General features: G+C 41.8%; 1 protein-coding gene across 1 annotated transcript; it reads right to left on the minus strand.

Annotated features, from left to right (window-relative positions):
- Positions 1–711: 711 nt before the first annotated feature.
- LOC126474809 (piggyBac transposable element-derived protein 2-like) lies at positions 712–2,541 on the minus strand. Its single transcript, XM_050102281.1, has one exon. The coding sequence runs from the start codon at positions 2,539–2,541 to the stop codon at positions 712–714; it is 1,830 nt and encodes a 609-aa protein (XP_049958238.1).
- Positions 2,542–22,450: the final 19,909 nt, after the last annotated feature.

Genomic DNA, 22,450 nt, shown 5'->3' on the forward strand with positions numbered 1-22,450 from the left:
TTTCTGGTTTTGGTAGCTTCTCAGTATGGTTTCTTCTCACGTCCTTCAAGCTGTCCTGCAGCTTATTTGGACGATTCACATGCTTACCCCTTCTGGCTTCTAATGGCACGCCACATTTCATTTTCCCTTGGAGCATTTGTACACACCTAGCTGTAATCCTATATACCATGCACAATTTTTTTTTATTTTTATTTTTTTCGTACCTGAATTTTTTCTGCTCCTCTTCTTAACACTCTATTGCCCAAATTATTATTTCCTGTAGAAAAAAAATATTTATATGCACAGAATATTAGAGAATAATGTATTTAACACATATAAGGTGAATTTTTGTTTTTGAAATAATTTATTTTTTAAAAGTAGTTCTGTGACTCTGAGGTCACAGTGGGCAGTTAAATTTTTTGTTCAGTCTTGTACAAATAATTTAGTATTTCTAATTCGAGACAAGAATGGAGCTGCATGTTACGGTAAAATTGGAAGTAAAGAATAATGAGATAACAATTAATTACAGATAAAAACATACGCAATACAATAATTAAAAAATACGAACTTAAAAATGGATTTTAATGTCAGCAATTTTCTGGTTATTTTTAGTTTCTGACATGAACTACTGAGTATGAAAATCAAAAAAACAGTTAGAATTTGGTGTGAAGCAAAGACGCACTTTACATTTTGTGCAAAACACTTTTGGTGCACCATTACATCCTGGTTTTTTCAACGACCTCTTTTTTCTGAAAATTGAGGCCAGTGGCCAATTCCATCCTTCCTCACTTCTTTTTCAGGCAGTGGTGCTGCTGACCCAGTTTTCTTCTTCAACTGAATTGCAGTTTCCATTGACGAACTACTAGGTCTTCCTCTTTTTTTCTGTCCATCCTTATTCTGTTTGCAAAGACAAGCAGCAACAGTAACTTTGAACTCCAATAGGCTGAGCTGATCTAGTTTTCTCACGTTACACTCTGTACAATCTCTTCTGTATAGTATCCAAGCATTGACTACAGTCAGATCAAGCAAGTGAAATACAATTCTCAAATACCATTTCTTCGACCAGATCTTGATGCGATACAATGCTATCAGTGAGTCCAACAGATCCACTGATTGAACAATACTGGGGCATTCAACATTTATTTTTTCTTTCTTTATACGGTCCCATCTCTCCACTGTTGATGTTGGATGAGCACCAGCAAAAGTACTGAGCAAATGAACAGGCTTGTTATCATACCATTTTACTGCACTCAAAGTAATGCCATCAATTTTAGATAAATGTTCCTCACAACTCTCTCGACTCTTCTTTTTCATGACTTTGTCAGAAGTGAACATACAGCCTTTGAGCCGATTAGGTCTCACAGTTCCTAAATACTGAATACCCATCTTTTCTAGTTCAACTTCTAACCGAACTCCTGTGAACCAATTATCAAAATACAGTTTGTGAAACATGTGTCTAGGTATTACATAAGCCAATCTGAGACCATCATTTCCACTCACACCTACATCAGGTATGGATGGGTCATGTTTCACTTTCCCTGAATATATCTCTAAATTATGTGCAATTCCATGTGAATCACACAAGACAAATGCTTTGTAACTCCATTTTTTAGGTTTATTTTTGACATAATTCTTAAAGGTGTGTCTTTCCTTGAAAGGAATCATCTGTTCATCCACTGACAATTTTTCACTCATGGGAATTCTTCGAAAATTTTCAACCAATGGCTCCAGAAAGGGTCTGATCTTGTACAATGTGTCAGCTTGATCTATAGTTTCGTTATCATTGAAATGGAGCCCTAGTTTTAGCTGCTCCCACCTATTGCGGCTCGTTACATCAGCAACAGCTGGAATCTGAGTAGTAGTTTTCCAATACATACGAGACGATGGAAGTCCATAAATGGACATGTACATACAACAACCAAAAAATTGTTCAGTCTCATTTTTACCAGTGTTTATTGGTTTAGAAATGTCTTTCTGTATTGCATATAAGTTGGTTTGATCTACAGCATTTTCCACAATTTTATCGTCTAACAACTGCCTAAAATAGGTCATAGGTAGATGAGGTTCTTCCAGTGCACAAGGGAGACAACACTTCCATGGTTGAACAGGACGAATAATACGATTGCTAGAATGTCTCCAATCATAATTGACTTGAAATTCATCACTAACATTCTCGTTATCACTTTCATTATTCACAAGTAGAGCATTATCACCGTCCTCTGCACTATCATTATCACTCTCGCCTATAATTATGTCACCTTGACGCTTTTCTACTATATCGATATCACCCTCACAATCTGAATCTAAGACAGAATCTTCTGATTCATATGCAGGAATAATTATAACTTCATATTCTTCACCTTTCTTACGTTTTCCATAAAACTTATTAGGCTCCATGACTCTGTAACAAAGTGAGGTTATGATTCCATTATTGCCCAACGTGGCTTCAGAGAAACGGACCCAAATTCGCTCATAGCACATGCAATATTTATAGTTCCATGAAATGCAGTGTTTATAATGAAGAATAATACTTGCATTTCTAACTAAGTATTTTTGTTTCATGATAAATGACAACAGCATCACTGTAAATAATAGCTAAACTTGCACCAGCACAGGAAGACGACAAATGACTGCAGTCCAACATTCAATGCTACCTACCAATGATAATATTATTCTGGTGACAGTGCAAACAACCTAAATATAAAGCAGCCATATTGTAACACTCAAGGTTAACTGGTCAAGAAAGAAATAACGATTCTAATGCCAAATATAACGATAAAATTTGACGTGACTTCAGAGTCGCGGTGGGCAGTAGAGGGTTAAAAGGTACTTGAATGTGCCGTGTCCGCGCGAAATGGTCTCCTCAGTCTCCCCACGTTTCATGTCTACTATTTCAATGCACGACGAAGCCAAATGTCTGGTTTGTGCATTATAATCTAAAGCGTAGAATTCTTGGAACAGCTCTCTGTTGTCCTCCATTTTTAGTGTTTTACACTGGTATCTACATTTGCAGGTAGCAATCTATAAAGGGAGCACGACGTAATGATAAGTATAGTTAGCCACATTAATGTCAAAGGTAAAGGCTACGACAGTGCATTACAATATAATGTTTGCAAATAACGTATGCAATCTCCCATTTCACAGAAATATTGTGTTAGATTGGCATACAAAGTTTATGCACCCTCCTGTTCAGCAGAAATTTCCCAGGTACTAGTTTGCTATTGGGGGAGGGGGGGGGGGGGCAAATATGGTTGCCTCGAATTCCGCTTGTGTTACTTCGCATTCCTTTTCCATTCACTATACTTAATTTTCCGTTTCCAGCCCCTATGTATATCTTCGCACATGCTCTGACTTAACGTCACACAACGTTCCTGCTCCATGTTTACAACGTTTTTGCACCCGAGACACTCGCGACGAATAGGAAACAAACGAAAAATGGCGCATAATGTACATATTTGCAAACATAACTTCATACACGCCTTACTCTTGGCACATACAACGTTTATACGTGACAAACCGGTTTCTTAGAAAAGTGAGGGCTACAACGTTTTTGCCGGCAAGTATTCAATTACATCACAATAGTGAAGATTCGGTAGAATGAGGGCTTGCATGAGCTGGTGTCCCACCTACTGTGGAAATACGTTACGAAATTTTTCGAGAACATAGAGGCAAGCGGGTGTCTTAAAGTACACTGCGACTGTTTTGTCTGCCCAGTTGAGACGCTCATCCAAAGTTACACCAAAGATCTTAACTGTTTTCTGATATAGTATTGGAATACAGCCGAGAGGAATGGGAGGCGGCCGTTCGTGGAAATCTGAACTTAACTAATTTTCGATGAGCTATTAGGATTACTTGTGTCTGTTTTGCATTTAGTTTAAGCCCCAGGTTTTCCCCCCATGCTAGTACTGAAGATAAATCATCATTCATCTGAACAATTGCAGTGTTTACATCTTCAGGTCTGACACTTAGATAAAGCTGGAGGAAGTCGGCATAGATATCATTTTTACAGGACGACAAAACTGACGAAATGTCATTGACATAAAGAAAACAAAAGTGGGCCTAACACAGACCCTTGTGGCATCCTGAGGAGACATGTTTCCAGCAAGATTTTTCAGTTACACAGACAGCACATTGCTGTCAGTTTTTTTAAAGTAAGTTTCAAACCACCTCATTGCACTATCAGAGTAATTATGCTGTCTCATTTTTCTGAGCAATATGTCAAAGTTAAGTGTCAAAAGCTTTACTGAAGTCTAGTAGCGTCAATATTGTTGCCTTTCGGCTGTCGATGGCATATTTCAGGTGCTCAATTACTTAATTAGAGCAGTGTTTGTGTTGTGGTGCTTACCGAAACCGGATTGAAAATTGTCATGTAGGTTGAATTCATGCAGGTGTTCAGTGATATGATCATGAACAATATATTAAAGTGCTTTGGAAACAGCAGGGGGTATGCTAATTGGTCGGTTATCAGTAGGCAGTTGCGGGTTTTCGATCTTAAGCCGGTATTACACTATAAATTGCTTTGACAAAGATCTTTGATGTAGTGCTAGAAGGGGTATTACACTGTCATCAAATTTTTCGTCAAAGTTTAAGATGGCTGACAACTACAAATTGTTATTAACTGCAGCAGTTGCTTGCACCACAATTGCACTGTGTGCACATGTGATACAGAAGCGGGGGGAAAAAAGGAAACAGACCTGGGTGAAGAGAACATAAAAGCATTCAACAAAACTTGTTACGTGAGCTTATAGTGGAGGACGCCAAGTCATACATAAATTACTAACGAATGGATGAGCATACATTTCAGTGTGTGCTCAGTGAAGTGATTCCTCATATCTCAAAGCAGAGTATTCACTTAAGAACTGCTATATCTGCAGGAATTATGGTACAGCTATTGTAGTTACTGACAAGCCTTTTTCCTTGTATACAAAGAACAGGAGACGTGTTAATGCTAATGAAAGAATTAATATTTGGGTTAAGATTGATGGTGCACTAACAAATTATATTAAAGTACAAGGAGATGTCACTGTATATTATCATCCTTAATAAAACGAACCATCCTTATCTATCCCGTGAGATTTTTTTTTTTTAATTAAAAACATTAATCAGCTACTGAAGCATCTGTCTCTAATGTGGGTTGCAGGGGTTACGACCCCTGGGGAGGTGGGTGGGTTTTCTATATGGCTGTGTGCGCCGCCATATTGGCGGGTGACCTTGAACGAGTTTTGCTCCTTGCTACAGGAGAAAGTCGCTCTAGCTTACAGTACAGCACTTGAATTCCACAGTACACATTAAGTAAAATAATACCTGAAACGTGTGAAGCAATTTATAAAGCACTAAAGGACCAATGTCTGAAGGTAAATAAATGTTCAATACACTTTGTTCACTAAGAACAATTTTTATTTTATTAATATAGCATGTACCAATTGGTGTCTGAAACTAACAAATTAATAGAGATGAGTGAAGCTGATAAGGGGTTTTACAATGTGGGGCATCCTGAGTACAAAAATAGACTATGAAGATTACAAAATAGATTACGAAGATTGGAGAGATTTTTTTTATATATATATATATATATATATATATATATATATATATATATATATAAAATGATGGAATCTTCCTCCTCTATACCAGCCTGCACCAAGGCAGCTTGGATATACCCAGAGGCGGACGGTTGTGCTTGTTGAGTTGTCGCATGCAGTAGATCCCACCCGTCCATTAAATATCGCTGCAAACCGTGCATTGTGGCCGTTGTAAATTCCTTGCCACCCACATTAATCCATCTCGCACAGTTCTGCTGCGATGTGGGTGCCAAGGGCACTGTAGTGGTCTTCTGGGACAGGCTGGGGCAGAGTCCTGGCCATATCAGCCACAGCCTTCAATGTCCTGCTGGCCTCCACAATGACGTCTGTTGCCACATCTGTTGTGCTTTTCCCTCATTATGTGGGAGGCCACTCTTGCTACTGGGGCTGTGGCTCGCTGCATGCAACAGAAGGCTCTTGTTGAGCCTGCATCTCATGCTATAAAATAAGAGATGAAAGCCATTGGTTACATACTTCCTTGCACATACATAAATCTTATTTACAGGTACCCACAAGCAGAGAAAAGTGGGAGCAAATTGCAGAGGATTTCGAGAAGTGGAACTGTTATTAATACTATAGGCGCAATTGGTGGAAAGCATATTCATATTAAATGACCACAAGCTAGTGGATCTCACTTTTTCCAATTACAAATCCTTCAACAGTATCATTTTATTTGCCATGGTAGATACTTCCTACAAATTTTTGTATGTTGGTGTAGGAACTAATAGGCGTGTTGTTGATGCTGGAGCGTTTCCAAAAAGCAAATTAAAGCGAATGTCTCATTGACCGATCTATTCTCAACATTCCTGAAGGCAGGAAGCTTGGGAACACAAACATTACAACCCCAATGGTTGTACTGGCAGATGACTCTTTTCCTCTGAGTTATAACATTATGAAGCCGTACCCCTTAAAAGGAATCACAAAAGAAGAAAAGGTTTTCAATTACAGACTGTCACGAGGAAGAAGATTAGTGGAGAGCAGCTTTGGCATTCTTGCAAGTCCTTTCAGGATTTTTCTTACTACCATTAATCTGCCTCCAGAAAGTTACCACAATTACACTGGCTGCTTCCACACTGCACAACTTGTTAACTGAGAGAAGAAAACACTTGTACACTCGTCAGGAAACAGTGTCTGCCGTAGTAGGAGACTGCACTTCCACTTTCTGTGCTTTCGATGTTACAGACACTCTCGTCCGCCTCTGTCGCCTGGTCCAGGAACTTTAGCATTTGGGACCAGTATACTTGCGGAGTATACGCCGCCTGTGCACTGGCTCCACTTTTTCTTTTATGCATCTGCAATAATAGTAATGAAAATAATGTAAACTACTTATAGGTTACTTAGAGATTATTGTATGCTTCAAGCCGCTGCAGTGAACAAATTAATGCTAATCATTTGTATGACATGTAAACTTTACTTGCATAAATAAAAAGAAAGAAATATGTCGATACGTACTTTTGCTTTCTCGTACGAGTAACTTGTGCGGAGGCCATTAATTTTCTTCTTTATGTCCTCAGCCGTACACCCGGGGCCGTATGACACGGCTAATAACCTCCGCAATATTTTTGTAGCTCTCCGATCTTCGTAATCTATTTTTATAATCAGGGTGCCTCAGATTGTAAAGCGCCTCATCAGCTTCATACATCTCTATTAATTTTGTGGTAGACGCCACGCACACCAACTACATTTTCCGGCCATGTTTACAAACACACTAAAGATGACAGAATGCTGCAGCGATGCTAGCGCTCCACCTGGTAACATATCGCATTGCAGTGAACAGAAGACAAGCGACTTCAATCTACAGCGAGGCCCTAGATTTAATCAAATATTTGACGACATTTGTCAAAGTTCCCTATTACACCATCAAATTTCTTTGACAAAGATATTGGACAAAGAAATTTGATAGTGTAATACCGGCCTTAGGGATGGGTCAGATTATGCATTTTTCCCATACAATGGGGTATATTCCGTTCACAAGGGGTAAATTAAATATGTCAGTTAAGACAGGTACTAAAATTCTTAATCATGGTCATACTGATACTGTCATTGCCTATCACATCAGAAGAGATTCTCATTATTGCTTTTCTTGCCATATTTATTGTTGCGTGTTTTAGATGGAAGGTATTGTGGATAGTTATCCAGTTGGGGGATTATTGTGGATGGTAATTATCAGCCGTATGGGTGTTCAGATGTGCAACGAAGAATTCATTAGCTGAGACATGAAAAGCAGTTTCCGATTTTGCCTTTCTGCTCTCAAGTTGCGGAGATCCTTCCACACAGTTGTGGCCATCATATCACTACATACAAGGGAGCGAATGTGCCTGGTTTTGGTATTGCAAATGCATCGTTTCAATCTGTTCTGTAACTTTCTCTAGTCTTCGAAGCGCTTGGGTTTCGAATCTACCTTGAAACTCCTATGGGCAGCGTCCCTTTCATTCATCATTTGACATAGTCCAGTTTCCATTGAGCAGGGATTTTCTTACACGGATTGTTCATACTGGTGCAGAGGGCAGTGAATTTATCACCAAGTACATTAATTTTGCCGTCGATTGTAGGCTCTCTGATTATTTGCTACCATGAGATTTCTGAGCAGTCGGCTGTTAGAATGTCAAGATCAATACGTTTATGTTCCCACAAATTATGTAAAGCAATTTGATGTTTGGGGTCTGCTGTAGAGTAGTCCAGGAATATTATATCATGTGCTGAGAGGCCTGAGGCCGAGGTTTGACCATCTCTTATTTTGTCAGTCCGTTTCGTTGCGATTACATATGAGTATGACTGTGCGCCGTATGGTGTGTAGGTTGTAATGGAAGAATGTTCATGTGATTACAACTAAACTATCTTCTTAGGTTTATTGTGGAGGGAGTGCCTCAGCAGGCCTACGTTCATATCTCCCATTACGATGGCATGTTCGCATTGACACTGAAGTGAATGTAATTCTGCCTGTAAGTGTGGTGTTCTGTCCAGTAGTCACTTGTAGGGTGCCAACTCTTCCACAATGAAGTGTCCCAAAGCATCTGGAGATGGGTCTCCAGTTCTCCAGTAAGGGATTATTATCACTCTTGCTCTTCTTCCGAATTTTTGGTGTAGTGGAATATGCACTAGAAGCAACTGGAGTACTAGGCACCTCAAATTCAGCACTGTCATTAACTACCACCACATCCAGATTCAATAATCAAAAAATGTGTTAAAGAGGTCTGTTTAAGTTAGTTTAATTTCATTAATGGCTACTGTTATCAATAACAGTAATGCTGGGAGGTTAAGATTTAATCTCTGTATTTGCAAGTTGGAATAAACTTATTTGTGTAGAAGGTTATGAACATCACCTGAAGTGAGTCTTTTACTTACATCAATAGTGATATCTGGGCCTTCACTATTCATTGTACGTGGTGGGCTTTCGACGTAAGGAAGAAAAAATGTTTTAGTATATCAATTATTACTTACTGTACAATAAAAAGGAAAAATGTTGTTGATCCGACTTACATTACTACTCTCATCATAAAAATTTATGATCTCAGTCCTGTTGATTTCTATCACTGAGTTGTCAGGCACCTTCCCAGTCATTGGGATTTCTGTACCAGAGTTGTAAAAATCTCTCATTTTAGTTGCGTATTAGACATCAGGTTGCTTTGAGCATGGCTGCAGAGAGGACAAACCAGTAACTTTATGACACACTGTTGTATATAATACACTCCTGGAAATTGAAATAAGAACACCGTGAATTCATTGTCCCAGGAAGGGGAAACTTTATTGACACATTCCTGGGGTCAGATACATCACATGATCACACTGACAGAACCACAGGCACATAGACACAGGCAACAGAGCATGCACAATGTCGGCACTAGTACAGTGTATATCCACCTTTCGCAGCAATGCAGGCTGCTATTCTCCCATGGAGACGATCGTAGAGATGCTGGATGTAGTCCTGTGGAACGGCTTGCCATGCCATTTCCACCTGGCGCCTCAGTTGGACCAGCGTTCGTGCTGGACGTGCAGACCGCGTGAGACGACGCTTCATCCAGTCCCAAACATGCTCAATGGGGGACAGATCCGGAGATCTTGCTGGCCAGGGTAGTTGACTTAAATCTTCTAGAGCACGTTGGGTGGCATGGGATACATGCGGACGTGCATTGTCCTGTTGGAACAGCAAGTTCCCTTGCCGGTCTAGGAATGGTAGAACGATGGGTTCGACGACGGTTTGGATGTACCGTGCACTATTCAGTGTCCCCTCGACGATCACCAGTGGTGTACGGCCAGTGTAGGAGATCGCTCCCCACACCATGATGCCGGGTGTTGGCCCTGTGTGCCTCGGTCGTATGCAGTCCTGATTGTGGCGCTCACCTGCACGGCGCCAAACACGCATACGACCATCATTGGCTCCAAGGCAGAAGCGACTCTCATCGCTGAAGACGACACGTCTCCATTCGTCCCTCCATACACGCCTGTCGCGACACCACTGGAGGCGGGCTGCACGATGTTGGGGCATGAGCGGAAGACGGCCTAACGGTGTGCGGGACCGTAGCCCAGCTTCATGGAGACGGTTGCGAATGGTCCTCGCCGATACCCCAGGAGCAACAGTGTCCCTAATTTGCTGGGAAGTGGCGGTGCGGTCCCCTACGGCACTGCGTAGGATCCTACGGTCTTGGCGTGCATCCGTGCGTCGCTGCGGTCCGGTCCCAGGTCGACAGGCACGTGCACCTTCCGCCGACCACTGGCGACAACATCGATGTACTGTGGAGACCTCACGCCCCACATGTTGAGCAATTCGGCGGTACGTCCACCCGGCCTCCCGCATGCCCACTATACGCCCTCGCTCAAAGTCCGTCAACTGCACATACGGTTCACGTCCACGCTGTCGCGGCATGCTACCAGTGTTAAAGACTGCGATGGAGCTCCGTATGCCACGGCAAACTGGCTGACACTGACGGCGGCGGTGCACAAATACTGCGCAGCTAGCGCCATTCGACGGCCAACACCTCGGTTCCTGGTGTGTCCGCTGTGCCGTGCGTGTGATCATTGCTTGTACAGCCCTCTCGCAGTGTCCGGAGCAAGTATGGTGGGTCTGACACACCGGTGTCAATGTGTTCTTTTATCCATTTCCAGGAGTGTATTTTATCAACATATACCTGAAATTGTTCCATGCAGATCTAATAGTCTGACTTTTAATGAAACATGACTGATGAGTTACAAGGATGCTATTCAACTGAACTGACTGCATAAATACTGAAGAGTTTTATTCTGCAGTTTTTTCATTAAATGTTGAATTATGGCAAACTGGAATTCATTTCTACATTAAATGGATCGCAAGGCCACATATTTCAAAAGAGAATTTCCAAATTCATGAGCCTTATTGACAATATCATTATCCATCTGAACAACCACATTTTATCACAAATGTTACCCAAAAATTTACTGCAATCAAGTTTTCATGCCATGAACAATTACTCAACATAGTTCTGCTCTAGTTTTCGTACTATCCACAGTGAGTGATATTAAGCTGCTATCTGGTCTGATTACACATTAATGAAAGTGTCACTAAACAAAACTCATCAAGAATAAGCTGTTTTTGTAAGCAGTCAACATAAATATTATACTGCCCAATCCACCGAACTATGAGCTTTCTCTACACCGTTTACAGCTAAGACATATCAAATTATTTCAAATGTTTAGTGTCCAGTGGTTAGTAAAGAGTAATTGAAGGGGTGTCATATTATTGTAATTCAAGCAATTTTTTTGGAAAATAAGTAATGAGTGAAATACAGCTCAGAAGTAAAAAAATAATTATGTAAGTAAAATGAAGTAAATTTCATTTAAGCTGGAGACCAATTAAGTGGTTAAGTAATATGTAACTGGCCAGTGATGTGTCAAACTGTATATCCAGCAAAAGAACCTCAACAAAAACTGAAAACCATTGACCATCAGTGTGTGTTAATAGTTACAGGTAGAAGAAATGGTATATCCGATTGCATACTTTTTCTTATTACTTTGGTTTTGCATTGGGAGAGAGTATTCATAATTTTGACTACACTTAGTACAAACATTCACCACACCGTAATCGGGACAGTCCACTTGAACAATGAAATAAAAGTATTACAGGGAGAGTCTGTAATGATGTTACCAACTTTGATATATGATGGAGGGAGGTAAATGTATCATTTTGAGGTAAGAGGCCGTAGTCAAAAACCAGTAAAGCTGTAAGTCAAATGCAAAAATTGTTCTCATACCTCTGACGGAGAAACTCTTGTACTGTAATCTCTTTTCTTTCTGTATTTCTGGGAGGAGGTAGTACAAACCAAATCAATATTTTTTTTTTTTTTTTTTTTTTTTTTTTTTTTTTTTTTTTTTTTTTTTTTTTTTTTTTTTTTTTTTTTTAAAAAATTCAGTATGCATGGGCTTGAAAGTGCACACCTTAAGAGCTATAGAAACACTTATTCATATTTGCTAGTATGAAACATCTCTTCTACCGACTAAGTGATCATGGCTACTAAGGTACCGGTATGTGTTTTAGGACCCATGTTTACCAGACAATTTTTTTCTTGTCTTGATCCATACTACTTACTCCCAAAGTATGGTAAGCAAAAACCTTGCATTAGAAAAATGTCATTGTCAAAGGCATCAGTGGTTTCCACCTATAACGTCTGACTGTCATTTCTGGAAAAGGGTCCCTTACTCCAAATAGATACATCTTAATCATCTCTAAATGATTGTAACATCACAGAAACAACTGGAATACAGTGCTAAGTATTTTCCTTCCAAAGAAGAATATTTATGAGTACTTCCACATTTTTACTTTCCACACCACTTCAGAGCTAAGTGACAATGACATTGATGTTGGTGGCATTTAGTCATACAAAACTGCTAACACTGGAGAAGACCCTGTGGATTTCCTGTCAGATTATAAGTGGGCTTTGCAGCTGACACCTCTATATTATTTAACCATAACATACCAGAATACTCTCCTCCCATTGCCACCAACACAAACAGAGAACTGCCTAGTTGCTGGAAGAAAGCACAGGGTACATTGTGTAGATACTATCCCATGGAGTAAAATACATTATCAGACAATTTGTTTTATTCACTTTAGTCTCACCACACTACCAAAGATATTTAACACTCAGCAGGTACATTGAATACCCATGTAGCTGACTCGTATTCATGGTAATGTTGTGGCCCACAAGTCTTAACACTTGCTGGTTATGGTACTGGTATTACATTAACATCTTGCAGATTAAAAAGAGTCACATGTGGTGCATTAGGCTGCACTACAAACCAATCCTTACCACACATTTTGTTTGCATTCACAAATGTCAGCTCCCCAAACTTTCAACGAAATTGACACCACATAATCTAACCCAGACCTCAGGGTATGTTACACATCAGTATGCCAACACAACCAAGAAATCATGTAAATGGGGACTGGGGGGGGGGGGGGGGGGGGAAGAAGGGAGGTGAGGGGAGTTAGCACTAAAACACTAACCCCTTCTAACCAATATTTCTCTGTTTTTAAAAATAATGCTAAGCATGAGTACAATGCCAGTAGAAAAACCTCTTAACAGTAATGTAGTGGAATTGATAAGTAAACTAAATCTAGAGTATATCCAGGATCTGGGCTGGGAAGGAGGAAGGATAGCAACTGATCAATTCTTTGGTGAATGGCAAAATAATTATGAGAATTTACAACTAATCACTATGGGTAAAGCTTGCTGTATCTGTCACATCATTTTGTGTGTTGGGGTAGAATGTGACTTCCCTTTGTGAAGACAATTTCTTTCAGAGTGTGGGAGGTACTTGCCCCACTGAAGATATGTATACAAAACTGTATTACATGACTGGTTTAGGTAGACATGCAAAGCAGCCACACTAAGCCCACTCTAACTACTGGGTATCTTATTGACTGTAGGTACATTCATAAATTAAAGATGTATTGTTTGGCAAGTTCTTTTACTCCATGGAGGAGTATCTTCACAGAAAGGTTTCAATTTGATTAATATCAGCATTGAAATACTATAATATTTCATGACAATGTGACTTTTCATTTGATTAAATAAAATGTTTTGAAGCTTGGCTTCTTTCAACATATTATCTCCTAAGAGAGAACTTTGTAGAGAACAATAAACAGTAACTTATAAAACAGGTTACCAAGAAAAAATTTACTTTTTCATAGAGAATGTATCTCATCACCTTTGAAAGCTGTACAAAGGAAAAGCAAAGCTAGCAATCACACATAGATAACAGCAGGGATAAGAACCTATAGCCACAATTAGAGTATTGTCCACAAAATGTATAATACCACAAAGGCTTCCCTACATGCTTACTATGAATCACGCACTAATGTAGCTTCTAAATAAATAAAGAAGACTTGCCGAAGGAATGAACAATGATGATCACACAAATAGCTCAACAACTGAAGTAAACGTGATGTGGAATATTGAGTATGTTAATGGTAAGTTAAGTAGTGGCTGTCATGTCTTAAGAACTGAAAAATCTTGTACCAGAGTCTAAGCAGTTATGAGCACTTAGTATGTTGCACTCAATTGTGCCTAAATTAAAATTTAATATTCTGAGGAAACTCTCCAGCAAAGCGAAGTACTTTTAAATACAGAAGAAAACCTTCAGAATGAATGGAATTAAATAAGGAAATTACATTTGTTTTCACAGCACTTAACATACTTTCTCTGCCAAGCATTTCTATTTGTGAAACATTCCAACTCTTTAACATATATTTAACTGCTAAAGAAGCTGATCATTAAAGTAATACCAGGCTCAGCATAAACCACCACCCAAGAAAACACTTCTTTACAATGCCAGTGCAGATTACACTGTTAAACTCACTGAGAAATCTACCTGTGAAATGAACTACATAAAAAAAAAAAACCACGCAGTCATAATTATTGTCACTGCTTCTACTCAGTCCAGAAATATATGCACTTTTATTGCACAGTGCTCAATTTTCTATTCATGTATGGTTCATTTAAATGTACAAGCTGAGTATGAATTGTAAAGTTAGATGTATAATACATGTTTCATTCATGAAGCATTTTAAGAAATTAATTCTGCAAAAAGTAGTGCACAATTTCAGTGAATCTGGCTAGACATATCGGCAGCAGTTACTGCCGTTATAGATGCAATGGACAAATACACATACTAAATAGAGCTAATGTTCTATAACTGCCAGCTATGCTACATTCACTGAACGGCTCTGTAGTTATTACTTCAAGTAATATATAAGTTATTCCCTAAAAGTTAACTATGTTTTACTTTACTGATAAAACATGCAATTCGATCTCTCTCTTCTTCTTGCATTTAATACCTAATCTCAAAACTATGCTCAATATTCTATTAAATATTCACTAAAATCTCTTTCTTCATCTCAAGGTAGCACCAACAGCATTGACAAACTTAACTTTGTCAATAGAAGGCACTGTTCCAAACTGCTGTATATGAGAATAAAAAGTTAACTAAAAACACTTACAACACCATTCAGAATGTTCACTCGGCATAGTCTGTTGATCATTGATGTCACTGATCCACTCACGACGTGGTTGGCTCCTGATTTACATGCAGACCCTTGATGCGCACTCAAATCGAGTAGTCGATTTTGAGCGGAAAGTCGTTCCTATAAAACGGGCTTAAGAAATCCGATGATTGTGAGAAAGACAAAACATAAGATACTGAAAATTATAATGGAAGCTCAAATAATTGATGATAATTGTTGAATTGTATGCATTTAGTGTTTATTAATTTGAAAATACATTAACATTCAAAAATTGAAGTTCTTAATTGACTCCCATTGCCAAGGGACAAAACCACTCATATTAAAATACTCACAGTATCTGTCTTGACATCCTTTGCTTCCCTCGCAGTTCTGTTTCCATTCTGCTGGTGTGTGTTTAGGGCGCTCAACTACTAAGGTCATTAGCGCCCAGTCACAAACGTTAGTGCAGTAATTGCGTAGAAAAACGCAAGGGGGCATCACCAGAAAATACTTACAAAGACGCAGATAAACAAAATAAAAGAGTTAGATGTTTTTGGACAAGTCCGTCAATGTAATAAGACTAAGGACACGAGCAGCTGCTCGAGCGTCATCAGCTAAAAGTTCCTGTAAGGTAGACGGCAGGCACAGGACAACACGAGAGTGGAAAAAAAACGGGGACAGGACAATAAAACATAGCGCACCTTCAATGGATGACCATAGGGGCACTGCGGGGCTTGGTCAGCTGACAACAGGTAGCAGTGGCTAAATCGGCAATGCCCAATCCGCAACCTGGCCAAAATGACCTCCTCTCACCGGGAAGGGCGTGAGGAGGTTGTCCAAGCTGTCGGGATCGGTTTGATGGCCCTAAACTTATTTTCATGGAGAGAGGACCAAGCCTCATGCCACAATGATGAAACGCGCCGACAAAGAACCCCACTAACATCAGTTGATGGGACACAAAATGAAGTTGGCCGAGGCAGGAGGACAGCAGCCTTGACCGCAGCATCAGAAGCTTCATTCCCAGGCACAGCAATTTGGTCAGGAATCCACAAAAAAAGGACACGAGCGCCAGTATCAGCTAGCGACTGAAGGGACTGTTGAATTCGTTGCATGAGAGGGTGGTCTGAATAAGGGTCACGGACACTCTGAATGGCACTCAAAGAATCGGAGCAGATAGCGTAGGGAGAATGATGATGGTGGCGAATATACTGAACAGCCTGATAGAGAGGAAAAAGCTCAGCTGTAAAGCTTTAACACTGGTCAAGGAGCCGGCATTGAAAGGTATCATCCCCAACGACAAAGGCACATCTGATGCCAGCAGTAGTCCTGGAGCCATCTGTGTAAATAAAGACGTTATTATCGAGCCTCTAACGAAGCTCGACAAACCTCCAGCGGTATATCAAATCCGCAGTCCTCTCCTTTGGGAGCGAGCCGAGTTCAAGGTGAACGCAAACCTGAGCCTGGAGCCTAGGTGGCGTTGGGCTCTCATCCACTCGAAAAGTCGCAGGGAGGGTAAAATTAAGTTGCTGAAACAGGGGACGAAAGCGAACTCCAGGGGGTAACAGGGCAGACATACATAGCCCGTATTGGCTGTCGAGGGAATCGTCAAAGGAGGAGAAATATGACGGGTGGTCATGCATTGACATAAGTCGGCAGCTTCGGCATACAGACTCCCAACAGGGCTGGTGTAGAATGCTCCAGTCGACAGATGTAACCCCCAATGGGGGATAGAGTTTAGACGGCTTAAGATGGACGGTGGGGCAGAAGAGTAGACAAAGCTCCCATAATGCAGCTTTGATCGGACAATGGACCGATATAAGTGAAGCAGGACCATTCAATTTGCTCCCCATGACGTACCGCTGAGAACACGGAGGACATTTAGGGAACGGGTACAGTGAGCAGCCAAGTAAGACACATGTGGAGACCAGCCAAATTTCCTGTCAAATGTAAGACCTAAAAATTTTGTTGTCTCCACGAATGGGAGAGCAGCGGGACTGAGATGTAAGGATGGTGGAAGAAACTGTTCGTAAGGCCAGAAGTTCATACAGACCGTTTTCTCACCAGAAAAACGGAAACCGTTAGCAACACTCCGGGAATATAGACGATCTAGACAACGCTGAATACAGCACTCCAGGAGACGTTCTCTGAGCGCTGCAGTACATCGTAAAGTCGTCCACGAAAGGGAGCCTGAAACGTCAGCTGGAAGGCAATCCATTATTGGATTGATAGCTATGGCAGAAAGGGCCACGCTCAAAACGGAGCCCTGCGGCACCCCATTCTCCTGGCGAAAGGCATCTGACAAAACAGAACCCACACGTACCCTGAGCATTCGATCCATTAAAAATGCATTAATAAAAGGAGGGAGGCGACCACGAAGGCCCCAAGTGTGCATGGTGCGGAGAATGCCCACTCTCCAACAGGTGTTGTAAGCCTTCTCCAAATCGAAGAACACAGCCACCGTCTGGCACTTACGCAAAACGTTCATAATTAAGGTCGACAAGGTAACCAGGTGGTCAACAGCAGAGTGGCACCTACGAAAGCCACATTGGACATTGGTAAGGAGGCATCGAGATTCAAGGAGCCAAACCAATCAAGAATTTACCATGCGCTCCATCACCTTGCAGACGCAGCTGGTAAGGGAGATGGGGCGATAACTGGAAGGAAGGTGTTTGTCCTTTCCTGGTTTGGGTATGGGAACAACAATTGCTTCACGCCAGCGTGTGGGAACATGACCTTCAGTCCAGATGCGATATAGGCGCAAAGGAGAAAGGTTCTTCAGCATCTGAACACGGATACCATCAGGCCCCGGAGCAGAGGATCGGGACCGGGTGATCGCTCTTTAAGAGTTCCCGCTCGGTGAAGGTGGCATTGTAACTTTCACGATTCAAAGACTGGAAATAAGGTGGCCGTGCCTCCTCTGCTTGTTTTCGTGGGAGAAAGGCAGGGTGGTAATGGGCAGAGCTCGAAACCTCCGCGAAAAACCGGCCGAAGGCATTTGAGACATCCTCAGGATCCACAAGGACTTCATTCGCTACAGTCGGGCCAGAAATCGGGGAGTGGACCTTGGTGCCAGATAGCCGGCGCAGGCCACCCCAGACAACCAAAGGAAGAGTAAAACTGTTGAATGAGCTGGTGAGAGTCACCCAGCAAGCCTTTTTGCTTTCTTTGATAACACGACGATATTGTGCACAGAGTCGTTTGTAAGTGGTACTCCTGCTTTAGGTGATTGTACACACCTCCCGAGAAACGGACGGAGGGACCAATCGGCACGTTCAGAAGGTAACATCTCAGGCAATCACCCCTCCCTGGGGCTGGCCTTGACCAGGGGGTACGTGCATGCCTTACTTGTCTACCCAGGGCGGGGAACTACGTGTTACCACATCACCGGCTGTGTGTGGGTTGTCCTTCAGACATGCACAGGGAGGAAAGAACAGAGGAAAGAGAGAGAGAGGGATAGAAGAAAGAATCTTAAACGCCGAAGCGGAGAATAAGGCACGGAAAAGAAGACGAGGAGAATGAGGCAGAGATAGAAGTAAGGGCATGAAAGCAAGGAGAAGAGTAAACGTAGGGAAAGACCAATAGAGGAAGAAAGCGTGAGGATGGAGAAAAACGAAGGAAACAGGGACCTGGAGTTTGCAAATGTCCGTCTCCGGACGAAGGCTTGATACATTACTCCCAAGAAGGGGAGGTGAGGGGGGGGGGGTGAAGGATTGTGGATGAGGAGGGATGGGGAAGGGGGTAGGGCAGCCCAGGAACGCACGAGAATTGCACTAGCTAGGGGCCCCATGCTCACCATGTACGTATCCACAAAAGAGTTGTGGACCCCCTGGGGGATGCGCGGGAGCGTTGTCGTGATGCAGGAGCCACACGCCAGAACCCCACAAAGCCGGACATTTTCACGACAAACTTCTGTGAAGCCATTTCATAACCTCCAAATAGAATTGTTGGTTTACTGTCTGGTTTTCAGGGACAAATTCAGTGTGTACGATCTCTTTGATGTGAAAAACAGATCAACATCGATTTCACTTGTTGAGCTTTTTTTTGTTGAGGTGAGCCAGGTGTGTTCCGTTGTGATGACTGTTGTTTACTTTCTGGATCTGATTTTGTTTAAAAAATATGGATCATCTTTGAACTCGTCCTACATTTCAAGACAGGCTTGAACGTGACGATCCCTTTGATCTCCGGTAAGAAGCTTCAGCACGAATTTTGCTGCCACTCTTCACATCCCCAAATCAATGGTCCAGATGCGCTGAATTGAGCTCCAGGACAACCCAGACAAGTTCTTGAGTTGGTCGATTGTCCTTCTCTTCACTGATGAGATCACGGATTTTTGTCGATGTTGTCCTCGCTTCGAGCAGTTGAAGGTCGACCGGAACGGGACTGACCTTCAACCATCATTTCTCCCTTTTTAAACTGAGAAAACCATTCGTACACTTAAGTTTTACTAAGAGCATGGTCTTTGTAGGCTGTGTGAATCATCGCAACAGTTTCTGGTGCGTTCTTACCGAGCAAGAAATAAAACTTCACTGCTGCATGTTGTTCATAAGAACTAGCCATTTCGTCGTGTTATGTCGGCACTGTACACACACTCAAAGAACTGCCAAAGAAATCACACTTTTCACTGTTGGGTGACGCCGCATGGCAGAATGACTCAGCAGAGCTCCTACTACAACCCTCTGGTGGAGCAACCTGCTACTACAAGTACACGATGTGCAGCATTACGGTTCCGGTTACTTTTGGGTCCCCCTCGTATAAGCAGATTGTCTGTGTCGTCTACCTTATTTTCTGTTAAGCCAAACAGTCCTAGACTATTTTGCCTTTGGTACTGCTCTATACCTTGTCCATCATGGCAGATAGTTTCACTTCCAACTCTCGTGTCTTTTTCTCATACTCAGATGCATACTTTTTTAATGTTGCAATTTCAGCAGTATGGGCCTCAACAGTTTCACGCTGCTGCCGTTACTGCATCTGGTATAGTGCCTGCTATCAGATTGAGAATGTCTGTATCATGAAGCGCAGTGCGGACAAGCTCTGCTATACTGGGAGCCGCGGCCTCACCTTACGCTGAGAGCAGGCCCGCCGCACCTGCTGCTTCCCGCTGCTGGACGTGCTGCTGTTGACTTTCCTGTTTACCATTTTTCCAGCGTAGATATTGGTGGAATCCAGAAAAAATAACACTGCTGCACAAAACGCTGTTGTTTACACAGTTTCCACTGGTACCAGACAACAATTCTTGTGAGAGCACTTAGAATTCAACTACAATTCACAAGCCAAACTTAACACATATTACATTGCAGCTGCCATCTCGACTCGATGAGGATGTCTGTTTGATGTCTTGTGCTTAGGATGTATATATTTCTTTTATCTTTCCAGCATACAGCTAAAAGGTTCCCATTCCTACGGAAAATGTGCTCTCCCGTTTGTATGTAAGTTAATTTCAGTGCCTGAGGCATATTCCCCTGCCTGTTCTTCATTACTGTTTCAGCTGAGCCTGTCTTCTCCTGTTCTAACCGTCTTGCAGGAATAGGGCTGTTTTAAAAAATCGATGCATAATGTATGCCCCTTATGTGCTAGGGTCCCAAGCAGGTTTTTCACAATGTCAAACACAAAATTTCTTCAATCACAGAAAATTTGAAAATTCCACATAGAAACAGTTAGTAAAGTCTGATAGCTTATATAATTTCATACCATATTTGCTTGTTTTTTGTGACACATACACTATGTGATCAAAAGTACCTGGACACCTTGCTCAAAAGTTCGTGGCGTCCTCCATCAGTAATGCTGGAATTCAAAATGGTGTCGGACCACACTTAGCCTTGATGACAGCTTCCACTCTTGCAGGCATACGTTCAATCAGGTGCTGGAAAGTTTCTTGCAGATTAGCAGCCCATTCTTCCACTCTTTCAGGCATACGTTCAATCAGGTGCTGGAAAGTTTCTTGCGGATTAGCAGCCCATTCTTCATGGAGTGCTGCACTGAGGAGAGGTATCGATGTTGGTCGTTGAGGACTGGCACGAAGTCGGCATTCAAAAACATCCCAGAGGTGTTTTATAAGATTCAGGTCAGGACTCTGTGCCGACCAGTCCATTACAGGAATGTTATTGTCGTGTAACCACTCTGCCACCGGCCATGCATTATGAACAGATGCGTGATCGTGTTGAAAGATGCAATCTCCATCCCCGAATTGCTCTTCAACAGTAGGAAGCAAGAAGGTGCTTAAAACATCAATGTAGGCCCGTACTGTGATAGTGCCACACAAAACAACAAGGGGTGCAAGTCCCCTCCATGAAAAACACGACCACACCATAACGCCACAGCCTCCAAATTTTTCTGTTGGCACTACACACGCTGGCAGATGACTTTCACTGGGCATTCGCCATTCTCACACCCTGCCATTGGATCACCACATTGTGTACTGTGATTCCTCACTCCACACAACATTTTTCCTCTGTTCAATCATTGGCGTTTACTGGTGTGATGTGTGGCTTCTGAGCTGCTGCTCGACCATAAAATCCTAATTTTCTCAGCTTTTGCCCAACTGTCATAGTACTTGCAGTGGATCCTGATGCAGTTTGGAATTCCTTTGTGGTGGTCTGGAAAGATATCCGCCTATTACACTTTACGACCCTCTTTAACTGTCCGCAGTCTCTTGTCAGTCAACAGACGAGGTTGGCCTGTACGCTTTTGTGCTGTATGTGTCCCTGCACATTTCCACTTCACTATCGCATCAGAAACATTGGACCTAGGGATGTTTAGGAGTGTGGAAATCTCGCATACAGACATATTACACAAGTGACACCCAATCACCTGACCACATTCAAAGTCCGTGAGTTCTGCGGAGCGCCCCAGTCTGCTCTCTTACGATGTCTAATGGCTACTGATGTCGCTGATATGGAGCACCTGGCAGTAGGTGGCACCACAATACATCTAATATAAAAGACATATTTTTTTGGAGGTGTCCAGATACTTTTGATAACATAGTGTATTGCTTGAAATAAATTGTGCCTCTGTATTTACATGTAACTTCATCAACCGTTATGTCTTTGTCAAGCATATACGCCTGCTGAAACCGTAAACAGATGGTTTCAATCAGAGGACGGGCCTTGTTTAATGGGTCATACCAGGTCCACCTTGCTTGATTTTCAGTGAATTATCATCCAAATGGAAGTATGACATAATCTGTAGGCATCTATTTCTTATCAATAGATTTGGGCTGTAAGAGACACAATCTTGGTAAAATGTTCCTAGATTGATTGGGTCTTAATGACTGGCCCTGGTAGATCACAGTGGTTCTTCATTTCTTTCAGCATTGTACACAAAGAACAAAAATTACACACAAACTACCTTCCACTCCTCCTGTGGGATGACACATACACTAACAATCTTAACTCCAGCTGGTGCCCAAGAGTCGGGC

The sequence above is a fragment of the Schistocerca serialis genome, chromosome 4, assembly GCF_023864345.2.
Source record: "Schistocerca serialis cubense isolate TAMUIC-IGC-003099 chromosome 4, iqSchSeri2.2, whole genome shotgun sequence".
Taxonomy (NCBI): Eukaryota; Metazoa; Arthropoda; class Insecta; order Orthoptera; family Acrididae; genus Schistocerca; species Schistocerca serialis.